Source organism: Thunnus maccoyii, chromosome 2 (assembly GCF_910596095.1).
Source record: "Thunnus maccoyii chromosome 2, fThuMac1.1, whole genome shotgun sequence".
In the NCBI taxonomy this organism is placed as follows: domain Eukaryota; kingdom Metazoa; phylum Chordata; class Actinopteri; order Scombriformes; family Scombridae; genus Thunnus; species Thunnus maccoyii.
In genome coordinates, this window is record NC_056534.1 from 35,056,014 (window position 1) to 35,069,728 (window position 13,715).

Sequence of the window (13,715 nt, forward strand, 5' to 3'; positions counted from 1 at the left end):
CAAGAACCACAGTGAAATCATCTTAAGCTGCCCAATAGTCACTGGCACATTCTCCTGCCATGTATAAGATTATTTCTGACTGGATTGTTGTTCTGATTTTGTACATCAGTCCACTAGCTGGACTACAGTAACAAAGAAGACTCTTTCCTGCATGGGCTGCATGAAGATGACTCGTAAGGCAATTCTGAGACAAATGCGGCATATTCGAATATAACTTCATAGGTAAAAGGGAAATGACATGCATTAAAGGTTTTAAGTTTCAAACAACTCCTCAACAAGAAAATTAAACAGCTTATTCTTTCAGTTTTTCAAGTGGATCAGATTTTCATGTGTGTCACAAGTTGTATTACCACATAGTTGTTTCTTCCCCTATTTTAACCACTTTTAAATTAGGTAACCATGTCGTGACGAGTGTGTCAGCTCACTCTTGGAGAAAGACACTAAAAGGGAGAACACACAGTTTACTGATCAACTTGATTTCTCACAATAATTGTTATTAAGGCAACCAAGGCAATGCAGGACATAGAGATGCCGGATTATATTAATGAGCGACCAAGACATGAGGAGGAGGACAGAGGGGAAACAAATCAATCAGGTAATAACAATTATTGTATTATATACTTATTGTATATGTACTACAACTGAATTTCATTGTGCAATAATGTATTGCATGATGACAATAAAATGACAATAAAACCTCAAACCTTCAAACAGCACATATGGATATTTGTACTTGTACAAATACTGTACTGGTGTTTAAAGTAGCCTGTTTATATACTACTAATGTGTGACTACAAATATCTTTTGAGATAAATGTAATACCTTAATAGGTTATATGTCAACATAATGAGGAAACATTTTTAATAAACTTATCAGTAAAGTCATAAAATATTGATACGGAGTGTATCCCCAAAAAACATGTTTTCAGTACACACTCATAGCAAACAAAGCACTTTGTTAATGTTGGGGAAAGATTGTGGTCTTGGTTAAACACTGAAAAAGTCAACGCTAACTTGACGCACAAGATTGGACATGTTTACTTCATTAACATTTAACTAAAAACCACAATCTTTCCCTAACATTAACAGATGTTTCTTTGTTGCCTAAACCTAATGTTAATGCGGGGCTCAAGATTAGAACTGCAACAATTAGTCAATTAATCAATTAGTGGATCAACAGAAAATTAATCACCAACTATTTTGATGATCGGTTAATCAATTTGGGTCATTTTTAAAGAAGAAATATCCACATTCTCCGATTCCAGCCTCTCAAAGGTGAATATTTTCTGGTTTATTTAGTATTCTATGATAGTAAACTGAACATCTGTAGGTTATAGACTGTTGGGACCAACGGTTGCGATATAGGTAGACATTTGAAGATATCACCTTGGGCTTTGGGATGTTTGAAAAATAACTTAATCACATTAACTCACTAACTGAAATTGTCTGCTCATTATTCAACAAACCTGTTTCGACACAGTACTTTTATCAGGGTATATATTTTTGTAGGTTTGACCACAGACCATGTAATGATAAAACTGTGCTCAAGTTAATTCCTCTTAGAATCCGCAATATCGCCGAGAAGAAGGTCAGTGACAAATTTCTGGTTAGTCAAATTTATCTGGAAGACAAAACAAATGCAAATGGAAAAATTAATACCCCAAACTATCTATTATGAACATCCATCACAGTTTACAGAGCGACCTAATGGTTTAACTTTGAACTACTTGCTATTTTGTGAGCACACACAGTCTCCCTGTGCAAAGAGAGAATCTTCAAACATTATGGTGCACTTGTGCTTTTACCACCAAATAAAGTGACTTTCTTGCCCCACTGGACTTAATTTAAGCAATTATCAGCATGTTCCCAGATCATAGTAATGACGCTGGACAGTACAATGTAATCATAACACCATAATATCATAATACTAATAATGACACTGTAGAAACTATGATGTAACCCGTGTTGAAATAAAATGTAATTATCCTTTAAACAACCATTATGATGTCAACATTTTAATGATTGCTTGTAGTGTTAAAAAGCTTACATGAAAAACTTTACATACTAAAAGTTAACACATTAAAGAAAAAGCATAAGAATAGCTGTTTCTCCATTTCTGATACATCAAGAATACATTACAGCCTCACAGAGCTGCTACTGTGGTTATAGATTTTTATCTTTGTTTGCTATGTGTGTTGTTTTAGCAGAGAGAAGACCCTGCCAGCTGCTTCTCCTAAGCTTTGGCCTTCTGTGTATTATACAAGTCGCTCTCAATATTTCCCTACGCCTCACATGTGAGTATGTATGTCAAAAACATGGTATTGTATAACTTAAAATACGCTAAGACAGTTGCATAGACCACACCTCAATATTGCAAATGCAGGGCCTCTTTGTGGTGTAATTCCACATGTTGCTGTCAAACAAACCATGAAAAATGTATTTTTTTTAAAAAAATTTAACTACAAAACATAACTTGAGTTTAACATTTTTAATGTTTCTATACTATCAGCGAACTCAAGCAAGGAATCAACTTTCTCGGACTGCAACAAAACTCATTTTGGTGACCACAACAAGGTGAAGGAGGTGCAGATTAATTGTGAGCAAATGATGACTAATAATTGCAACAAATTACAAGAAAGATTCAACGCCTTGACCAGAGACAGAGACCTGCTTCAAAACAGAAACAGTGAGCTCACCAACAAGATAAAGGATGTGGAGGAGGAGAGGGACAGACTGAGCATGAGGCTGAGAGGTGAGAAGAAATAAGGCAGTAAAGTCTTCTGACCTTTACGTCAGTTCCTCTTTCATTCTGATAAAGTATTTACGCAGAATGAGACAGATACATTCATAATTGTTATTATTTAGCATTTTTGAACATCTTAGTTGATACTGCAAGTGGCCATTTTTCTGGTATTTTTGTACTGCACCTTCCTGTGATCTCTCTACCTATTTTCTATTGATGAAATTTGACTGTTTCTTCTTTGTGTGTTTGTTGACTTCTCATGATAACATCAATGTGCTTCTTGTGGTTTCTACAAAAAAACATTGCCTCTGCTGCGAGAGTTAAAAGGAATCAACTCTTGGTCATCACATTTATTTTTTTAAATAACCTATACAATTTAGAGCAGTAAACAGGGAGTTAGACGATTCTGTGGTCTAATCGACCCCAAACATAAATAATATCACTATGTAGGATAACATACTGTACATTTCTTTGTCTATGTTAACTTACTGGCAAAAAATTACTATGCATTTATTCATGCATAGTCCATATAACATAATGTATAATATACAAAATATTTCCTTACTAGATGTAATAACACTACTTTATGGTAATTTCCATATTTTTTGTTACCATCAAATGTGGAAGGTGAATTGTAGCAAAGGAAGGAATTACGACTTCAATACTTTCTATATGCTAAGTTTTAATAAGGTTTGAGAAAAAGAATTTGAGGTATTTAAAGGAAAATATTTTGATTTTGCTATTTATTTTTTATTTATTATTATTAAAGATACAGCAGTGCAGTCTGTGAGACCCCAAACAATGAGGAAGTAAAGCCAATGTCAACAAAACACAAGGATTAATGCATCTTTGTAATTGATTGACTGTACACCGGTGGTTAATATTCTGTTATGTGTTTTATCATCTAACGGAACAGACTTGGTAGAAATGGAATATAATATTCATGAGTGTGTGTTAATTAGTGTATAATCACCTGAAAATAAATAAAAATCGTTGTGTTTTTGTTACCTTAGAATGAGTCCTTTATATCTACATAGGTAGACAGAGGTCCTCTTCCACAGAGGCTGCCAAGTTGCATCACCATGTTTCAACACTGGCTCTAGAGGGGGCCTGTCACATTTTTCGCAAGTTTCGCGGCCACCGAAGGTTCTCATACATGCTTGGGAAGGGATGGGGGTATTCAGTTTGTTGCAATCTGCAATCTCACCACTAGATGCCACTGAATCCTACACACTGGTCCTTTACATTAATTAATTGTAAAAGTTGGAGTCATATTTGTAGTTACAGCTTCCCATCCTAACGCCTCAGAGTCTAATCTGTGACGTGTCGTTTTTTTTATTTTGTCCTCCAGAGCTTGTCAGGACTGTGCCGATGCGCTCTCCTCAGCTTTCATGTGTGAGTATCCCAGAGGAGTTTATCTTAGCTCTGTTTGTTACTTTCTCTGCCGTAGTTTGACAGTTGCCCAGTGATTTAGTTAGATAGCTTAGTTGGCTGTAGCATTTTTTTGTTTTGCCAAGGGAATAAATCTCCTCAACTGTTTCTTCACTGTCCTGCCTCTCATTTGCACTTGTCCTCACTGAATTCTGACAGAGCTGCGTGGTTGTGTGTCTTCTCAGCAGTGTCCTGAAGGATGGAGGGAGATCAACTCCATATGTTACTTTCTCTCCAGCGAGAGTAAGACATGGAAAGAAAGCAGAAAGTACTGTCAGAATAAAAGTGCTGACTTGGTGGTGATCAACAGCGAACAGGAACAGGTCAAGCACAATCAATCTGCATTTGTGTGTATTTGTGTGTGCTTGTGTGTTTGCCATTCTTGATATGCTAAAGTCAAGTAACATTCTCTCAACAGAAGGAACTGTACCGTCTGGATGGGGATAATGATCTTCTGTTCTGGATTGGTCTGCGTTACACAGCTGGGACCTTTAAATGGGTGGATGGATCTGCCCTGACCAAACCGTAAGGCCTTCAGAATAACCCAGACTTTTTCATTTAGTAATGCAAATAGGACCCCAGTATCACAGAAAGAAATGCTTTTTAGCCAGGTCTACATGTATCAGTGCTTGGCTCTAGAGATGTTCACAGGACCCAATCTGAAAAAGGACCCAATTTGAAATGTAATCAACCTGAATACTCCCAATTAGCAAAAGAACACAAAGAGTGGCAGTGGCATGATCTGCCCCCAAATACAACATGTTCTCACTCCCAACTCGTCACATATCGAAGCTTGGTCAGGACCCCCTGGTGTCACTTTTTAATGCACTGGGTACCCCTTTAGCATCATTTTTCAATGCGCAGTATCACGGTAAAAAATAACTGTTAAAAAATAATTATATTTTATGGTGTGACAACACGGTGGTTAAGGTCTGGTTGGGTTTAGGCACAAAAACCACTTGGTTAGGTTTAGGGAGAGATCATGGTTTGGGTTAAAATAAAAAATAAAATAAAAACAGCAAGGTGGTCTCGAACTGTGCTCTGTGCTGACTCTGTGCTGATTTCCAACTTTCTGCCCACAACGTCGCAAGTCATCCACCAACCCCTCCACCTCCTAATAAGAAAGTCAGCTTATATAGATGTCATGTGAAGTACCTCACTTCAGAAATGTATCTGTGGTTTGCAGAACCATACAATGCCAACATTTTATTCTGGCGACCAGGCTGAAACCTGTCACCTTATATAGACGTCATCGGTCTCATGGTGTCTATTTCAGACGTTGTGGGATTTCAGCAGAGGTCTATCAGACTACCCTGCACATTAAAAAATGGTGCTAAAGGGGTATCCAATGCGTCAAAAAGTGACGCCAGAGGGGCCTGACCAAGCTTCGATATGTGACGAGTTGGGAGAGAGAACGGGCTGTCAAATAACATGCAGCCTTGGTTGAAAGGAGTAGCAATTCATGTAATTTTCATGTAAAAAACCTGCATTTTTCTTCTACGGTGCCTATGACCACTACCTGATTGGAGAGGATAGCGAGTCCACAACATTACAACAGAACTCTACACAATAAGGCATGGGGTCATCCAAATTATAATTAGCCTGAATATAATTTGGACTTGAGTCTGGTCTTGGTTATTAAGAACCAAATGAATCTGTAAGGACCAGGCAGGCACAAAAGGTTTGATTCTTTTATTAACATTGTTGATCCAATATGATATCATGATTATTGTGTCAGTCCTGACATATTGGCAAAAGTGTTAATACTGCCATAGGTGATTACTCATTTCAGTTTGTGGAAGGAGAAATACATGTATATGTAAACATCCTGTAAACCTGGCTTATTGGTTGCAAATACCTGTGGGTTTCATACTGTTCAGCTCAATTATTCAGCATGAATATTTAAACTGCATCTCTCTGCTCTCATCATTGTATACTATCCTTCAGATTTTGGCAGAGAGGCCAGCCGGATCATGGTGGACCCAACAACAGAGAGGACTGTGTGGAGATGTATCACTCCAACCCAGTGCTGGCCAGCTGGAATGACGCCCCCTGTGGACAAAAGCGGCGCTGGTTGTGTGAAAGAGATCCATGTACCGATTCATAGTAGACGCTCACATTTTAGAAAGTCTGAATAAAAGCTGATGCAACAATGCATAATAACATCAGTGAAAACTTAAATATGAAGGAATAAAATAAGCAAATCTCATTGAGAATAAAAAAACAGCAATAATTTGAGGTAATGTGAACACAGTTACATCTACTTTGTGCAACTGATAAATATATAAATAAATGTATGTTAAAGAGACATCTACTCTATTTAGTAGCTTGTTTAGCATTAAGTTAGCACTGTCTTGGCAATTTTAGCTGAAACTTGGAGATACAGCGTATCTTCCTGTTTTCTATTTTTTGTCTGGTGGGTTTGGATGCTGAGTTACAGAGCCACTGTCTTTTCACAGATCCAAAATCTTTGAAAGTCACAACATTCATCATTCCAGCTGTTTTCCTTTCATAGTGCTTTATTTCTGTGCAGTCTTCATCTCCGCCACCTGGCATACCATTAGTCTTGGACATAATATGCACACATGCACCTTTGACCTGTACAGGTTTTCCATATTTATGGAAGTGCAATACTTCACTGAAGTATCGGAAATTAAAGGCAAAAACGTATCCTTTCTTTCATTGGTCCGACCCAACTTAATTGAACTCCAGGTGTAAAAGTGACCAAAATCGCCCAGTACTGTGCTGTAACAGCTTTCATCTGTGCTTAATATATTTGTATGAAAAAGTATTAAAATTCCAGCAATAGTGACAACAAGACAGTCTGTATTGTTATGTCTCTAGTCTAAGGGAAACTTGGACACAGCATGCTCCTCTCAATCTCAAGAATGGTCAGCACAACAACTATCAAAGTTTACAGTGTAGCAGTTTATTTGCAAACGCTTCAGAGTTGAGCAATGACCAAAACAACAAACAAAAAATCCAAAGTTGAAACAAAAAAAGCAAAGCTCTAACCTAATTCCTAAATGAAAAACAGGAGAAAAATTATTAACAAAAAAGAAAAGGGCTTCTCACTCCCACTGACTGTGACTGCTACCTTGGTTTTAAATATTTACATTGTACAATGATCTAAATATCTGATGGTAGGAAAGTTGCCTAACACACTTAGCTTACATCTTTTAGTCCAAAACCTACTCAAATACACTTGACTAACACACAATTCAGAGATTTAGCAGGAGGGCCTCCATTGTGGGGAATAGGAGGGACAGGTGTGGAAGCATCAGCTGGTGTTTAAATCATCTGCGTCTGCCAATAAGCCAGCAGCTATCCTGCCACCTGAGCCAATCAGGGAGCACCACTTGCAACTCATCACACACACTAAATGCACACACTAAAGAGGGAGAGAGAGAGAGCAGTTAATACAGGAGCAAAAACAAATAAATGACCAAGGGTCATAACAGTATCAGCATAGTAATGGGCTCTTCTCCAGCTCTAGTCTATCATATGACATGATATGTGTGTAGAACTGTAAACCATAACAAATTGTCTGCAGTCAATAAAAACACTGGCAGCAGAGTCAGACGCTGCAGTGACAGAGAAAACTCTTCTCTCTACAGTTGATTGTTTTTGGGAATGTGACACACAGCATCCACCAAATTTTACTGAGTGACTGAGTGAGTGATTACACATGACAGTTTCTCAGCTAAAAGAAATTTGTCAAATTTGTGGGCCTGAGACTGAGACATCCTTACTTTTAGTCACTGTGATTAAAGCTCAAAAAATGCTGGATATATTTCCCATAATGCAACTAAACAGAGTGAGTGGATACATTGTGAAAGTGCACTAATAGAAGCAACGCAGCAGCAGCAGCAGCAGCAGTAATGCTCAAACCTTGTGGTCAGTGGACTCCTATCCACCCGTTTCCATGTCCCTTCTGTCTCGCTGTCAGTCAGTCCAAACCACAGGAGTCGTTTGAATCATCTTGTGAAGTCCTTGTTTACAGAGAGAAACATTCATCAACACAACATAACTACAATGTAAACAACTGCATCTTTTTTTCTTTAAACCAAGTCTTCCATATTAGTTAACACAGAAAAACAGGACTCCCCCAGAAAGTGCAATGATCCTATAGGTTTATGTTATGGCCACCAGTTTCAATTATTTTAACTTTGTTTCTTTGAAATCATGTTTTGTCCATCAGTTTGGCATTGCGGATGGCTCCAAATCTTCCAATACCCATGAGCCTTTGCCGCTGTTGTTATGGACAACAAGCATGGTCAATCAGTGGTGAGAATCAGAGTGGTAGCAAATTCAAAATGCTTTGTTGAATTTATGAACAAAACACAGCACCATAGTTGCCGAATTAATCCAAAATTGACCCAGAATCCAGAAGTAAATCGATTTAAGCTGCAGATGTGTTAGAGGAGAGAGTTCCAGAGGTCCTGAGTGGTGGAGACAGGAAATTGGCATCAGAGGAGCGATGGCTGTGGGAGAGAGTGTGGTGGTGGAGCAGGTCACTAAGGTAGAAGGGGGCCTGGTTATGGAGGGCTTTGTGAGTGAGAAGAAGAACTTTAAATTGGATCCATTGTAGGACAGGGAGCCAGTAGACAGGGAGGACAGGGCTGATGTGGGCACGGGAGCAGCAGTGGGCGAGCAGGTGAGCAGAAGAGTTCTGGATGTACTGGAGTTAATTAGAACTTTTGATGATGAGCCATAAAAAATGCTGTTGGAGTAGTCAATTCTCGATGTTATGAAGGCTTGGATCAAAGTAGCAGTAGAGAAGCAGTAGAGATCGAGAGTGATGGGTGGAGATGAACTATGTTTTTTAGGTGGAAAAAGACAGTTCTGGTAATTTGTTTGACGTGGTGTTCAAAGGAGAGGTTGCTGTCAAAAATGACTCAGAGGTTGCAGATGTGTGGGGAGGGAGACAGAGTGGAGTTGAGGCAGAGGTTGAGGAAGAAGTTGTGAATGGTTTTAGTGAGGGATTTGGGACTGATGATGATCATATCTGATTTATCACTGTTTAATTTGAGGAAGTTGGCTTGCATCCATGATTTAATTTCATTGAGGCAGTTGGTCAGTGAGTTCCTGCGATGATGGATTTAGTGGAGATGTAGAGCTGGACATCATCAGCGTAGCAGTGGAAGTGGAGACCATGATGACGTATGGTCATCATGGTCTTCAGGGGGGAGCATGTAGAGGATGAAGAGGAGAGGACCAAGCACCAAGCCCTGGGGGACACCCTGGAAAAGAGGACAAATGGAGGAGGTGCAGTTGTTTATTGTTGATGAATTGTTGTCTGTTTGTGAGATATGACTTTAGCCAGGAGAGGGCAGATGGGTGACGTTTGTGAAGTGGAGTAGGATGAGAATGCTGAGGTGACTAGAGTCTGAGGAGAGGAGAAGGTCTTGGTGACTTTGAGGAGGGCTATTTCAGTGCTGTGCTGTGAGCAGAAACTGGATTGAAATGGTTTAAACTGGTCGTTGGAGATGAGGTGGGCTTTGAGTTTGGAGGCATCAATATGTTCCAGTATTTTTGACAGAGAGGGGAGATTGGAGATGGGCCAGATATCCTTGCTGAGGATATCAGGGTTGAGTCCAGGTTTTTTGACGATGGGCGTGACAGCTGCCAGTTTGAGTGTTTGGGGAATTGAACCTGAGCTAAAGTAGGAGTTAATGATTTCTGTGATGAGTGAGGAGATACCTGTTAGGCAATCCTTGACAAGATTGGATGGGATGGGATCCAGAATATAAATGGAGCTTCTCATTCTGGCCATAAAGTTGGACAGCTCCAATGGAGACACAAGGGAGAACTGAGACAGGGGCTGAGTGGTATGGGGGGGAGGCATGTGGGGAGGTGGAGAGGGCAGAGGGTGGGTGTGGTCAGGTTGCTGTAGATGGTGTCAATTTTTGACTGGAAAAGTGAAAGGAAAATGTTGCACTTTTGAACTGTGAATCATTTGGAGGTCATTTCTCTCTTCGGTCACATTCTTAAATCTTTTCTGGAGCTGGTTTTGTTCATCAGCCAGATTGTTGTATCTGGTCTGTAGCTGATCTAGTTCTTTCGTTGTAACTGATCTGTAAGTCATTTCTTTCTCTGGTCACGTTGTTGTAACTGTTGTGTAACAGGGCCATCTCCATTTTCCTCTCAGAGATTCCCTTGGTAACTGTGTTTGGTGCATCAACAATGAGGAAACGAGGAAATGAGGAATCATTGTTAACCATCATCACCTCCAGTCTTTGAGCAGCATGTGAATTAAGTACTCACACAGGAAAACCAGAACTACAAGTCCAGACAGGAGGAGAAGACACAGCAGACCCAGAAACACTGAAGCACCTCTGCAGAAATTCTTCCTTTCTTCTCTTCTCAATGGGAAGTCAAGCACATCAGTCCTGGCCCAGTCATCTTAAACACTATTTACATTATCCATATCACTGACCATGTGCCTATAGCAGTAGACCTAACAGTGTCTCTTATAAAAATCCATTATATCCTCTCTTGTCTGTTGTAGCCATTGCTATCTCCAAAGATCGTGTTACATGCTAATTGACAAAATGCCAAAACTGCATTTCTCATTGAGACTTATATACAGTTGCTCAGTATTAAAGACAAATATCCTCTCCAGCGAACTGAATAATAGGTCTAACAAACAAGTGTTATGTTCATAGTGTTCACACTGTGCAAGGTTCCATTATGTCCCTGATTCATATCACACGGCATGCCCAAAGTAACAACTGTACTTAACAACTTCTAAAATTGAAAAATCATCTTCCTCAAACAATTGAGATCCATCTGCAACATCTATTAAACTAGAAACTACATTTTTGTATGAGTGGACATACTGTAACTTTGCATTTAATTGTAGTTTCTTCTTTAGCTAAAACCTTCAGTGGACAGGAAACCAGACCCTTGGCTTTCTCACTCTTTTATTTCACACTTTTTTCTTGCAAAAGTAATTTCTAGTCTTTTCCCTTAGACAAGTTATTTTAGAAAATATAATTTGGACGTGTTCATTACCTGGGAGTGCTATTCCAGTTGTGTTTGGCACCAGAGTGTGGATCACTTCTTCATTTGCATAAATATTTTCTTTTACTACACCCTTTCTTTTGCTGGGTTTACCGGAGGGTTTCTGTACATTGACATAGAGTTGATCCATCACGGTCAGCTGTACTGTCAGTTCAGTATCGTCCTGGACTATGTGCTTCTGAATTTATGTTATCGTTCTGACTCTGTGAACACCTTGTACCACAGACCGCAATACATTCACACTCTCTGCTTAACAGGAAACTGAGGGCTGGGGGCTGGTGGGATCAGTTTTGAAAAGTGGTTGTTTAGGCTTTTTTGTTCCGGATATGTCCATTTTGTTCTTCTGCAAAATACGGTTTGATTCTCACACTTCAGTAATCCTGCTCAAAATCAATACACATGTATGTGCAAAAATACATGCATGCATAAATTAATACATAGAACAGGGTCCAACATTTTGTGTTAACTACTGTTAATTTTATTTCCATCATATGCCACAACAACACAGATTGCTTAATTCAACTGATGATTCTCCTACAGTGGCAGATCTCTTTTTACTTGTGTGTTAACATGTGCTTAAGCAACTTTTTTGAGTTAATTGTACTTAGTTGTTGGAGAGGTTTTAACGCAGCTTCTTTCACCATGTCACAATCCTGTCACTGTCCTTTTTTGTGTGATTTTCCAGCCTGCTTTTCCCTCCACACCTGCCCTACATCAGTCCTTCCCTGTTCCCAGTGTTTCCCCCAGCCAATCAGCTCCTTTTCTGCTCTCCTGTCCAGTCACCTGTTCCCTGTTCCCTCGTTAGTCCAGTTTGTAATTAAGTCCTGTTATTTAGGTCAGTCTTTGTTGGATCCCCTGTTCTGATTAGTTTTGCTTTGCCTGTACTCCTGAGTATTAAATAAAGAGAAATTCTTTAGTTCCTGTGCCTGCTGTCTCCTGCATTTGGGTCCACCTGCTCCGCTCACTGTTAAACAGCCTGGCAAGAGTATATTTTTGGGGAAAATCCAAACTCTTACTTTGTTACATGTGCATACACTATTGTGCTATTTTAGTACATGTATTGAGATTGAAAGGTTATTCTTGCATCTCACCACAAGGTACATTCAGTAGGTATTCTGGAGTTCCATCTGCTGAAGAAGATTGTGTGATATAATAGAAAGCTCCAGAACAGCTACTGAATTGACCTTGTGAGATTGTTTTTACGTAGAAAAATAATGTGGAATAAGGCCACAGCAAAACAGATGAGATGAAACAACCCTGACCTCATTTTCTTTTTCCACCATATGAGTATGGCTTCTAAACAGAGCTAGTTGCTTGTTTAGTAAAACAAGCAACTAGCTCTGTTTAGAAGACCACAGCCCAGACCACAGTGAGTTCTGGTTGTGAGGTCAGTACACCAGAGCACAGAGCTGACAGATATCTGCAAGTCTGTCTGTTGTTTGTTTTCTTTCTTTGTTTTTTCTTTGATGTCATCACAGTGTAAAGTCTATGGGCCAAGTGGGAACTTGTGGGCGGGGCCAGTGGGGGAAACACTACTACGCATATTCAATAGGCTGTACAATGCGGAAGCAAACTCAAAAGCTAGAAACTTTTTTTGGCGTATGTGCCAGCTGAGCAATTCTTATTGAACTGAATGGGCACCATTTTTGGTCAGGTATTCATCGCTCTTCATTCATTACATGGAGTATACATTTTCCAGACAATTTTCCATTATAAAAGTTGCTTTAAATATACTTCACATTTTTAAAATAATATAAAAATCAATTAAATTGTACAACAAACAACCAAATGTAGAGAAAGGAAAGGACCATAAAAAAATCAAAAGCCTTCAGGGTCTGCTAAACAACTGGAGTAAATTTCAATTGTCTAAATAATTAATAGTTTTTGCCAGTTTTTGCAAGTTAATTATGTAAGTTTCATCTGCTGAGAAGTTTGATTGTTAAAAATTAGTAATATATCAATCTTGGTAATTATGATATCTTTGTCAAAAAATTTTGAAGGGTTCTTCTGTACATCATACCAAAAAATAACAAAAAAAAAACAGCATGAAAACAATCAACAAACACATGTTCAATAGTTTCTCCGACACAATCACAAAAAGTGCATCTGTTGTTTACAGTCGGGAAGAAAGTACAGATATTAACTTTTACAGGGTTGACTCTATTTGGAATTTGTATTTATGAAGTAACAGAAAGATGGTTGTTTTCTATATAACCACCTGTATTTACATATGGGAGTAGTAATATGCTTAAGGTGATTTCTAATAAAAATGTTAGTGCATTCTAACAGAAACCAGCAATTTCTCCTTTTAATATCTCAAACTACAACACTAGTGAAAGTGCTTTGTGAATGGACTGAAAATGACTTCAAATGTGTTCAAAGCTGTAACAGTGTCATGCAAAGCAGTTCACTCCTTTATGCCACAGATTAAATACCTTTGAATCATGGTGTAGAAGTTAATAGCTAAAATTCACCCATAGACCTGATTCTCACAATATCTTCCAAAACCTTTTTCT

General features: G+C 38.8%; 1 protein-coding gene and 1 long non-coding RNA gene across 3 annotated transcripts; one reads left to right on the top strand and one right to left on the bottom strand.

Annotated features, from left to right (window-relative positions):
• The first annotated feature begins 456 nt into the window (after positions 1-456).
• LOC121911456 (asialoglycoprotein receptor 1-like) lies at positions 457-6,969 on the top strand. Of its 2 annotated transcripts, none has more exons than XM_042432960.1 (7): positions 457-595; positions 2,204-2,293; positions 2,509-2,751; positions 4,094-4,137; positions 4,359-4,496; positions 4,592-4,698; positions 6,121-6,969. In XM_042432960.1, exons 1-7 carry the CDS (start codon positions 514-516, stop codon positions 6,278-6,280), a joined length of 864 nt encoding a protein of 287 aa, XP_042288894.1. In that variant the 5' UTR covers positions 457-513; the 3' UTR covers positions 6,281-6,969. The 2 variants fall into 2 exon arrangements, with proteins under 2 accessions (XP_042288894.1, XP_042288900.1); XM_042432966.1 differs by having other exon boundaries at positions 4,362-4,496.
• Positions 6,970-7,194: 225 nt separating this feature from the next.
• LOC121911500 lies at positions 7,195-11,493 on the bottom strand. The gene is made up of 3 exons (XR_006099875.1): positions 11,191-11,493; positions 8,065-8,165; positions 7,195-7,564 (listed from the first exon to the last, which is right to left on the bottom strand). It is a non-coding gene; the product is annotated as an uncharacterized LOC121911500 (long non-coding RNA).
• Positions 11,494-13,715: the final 2,222 nt, after the last annotated feature.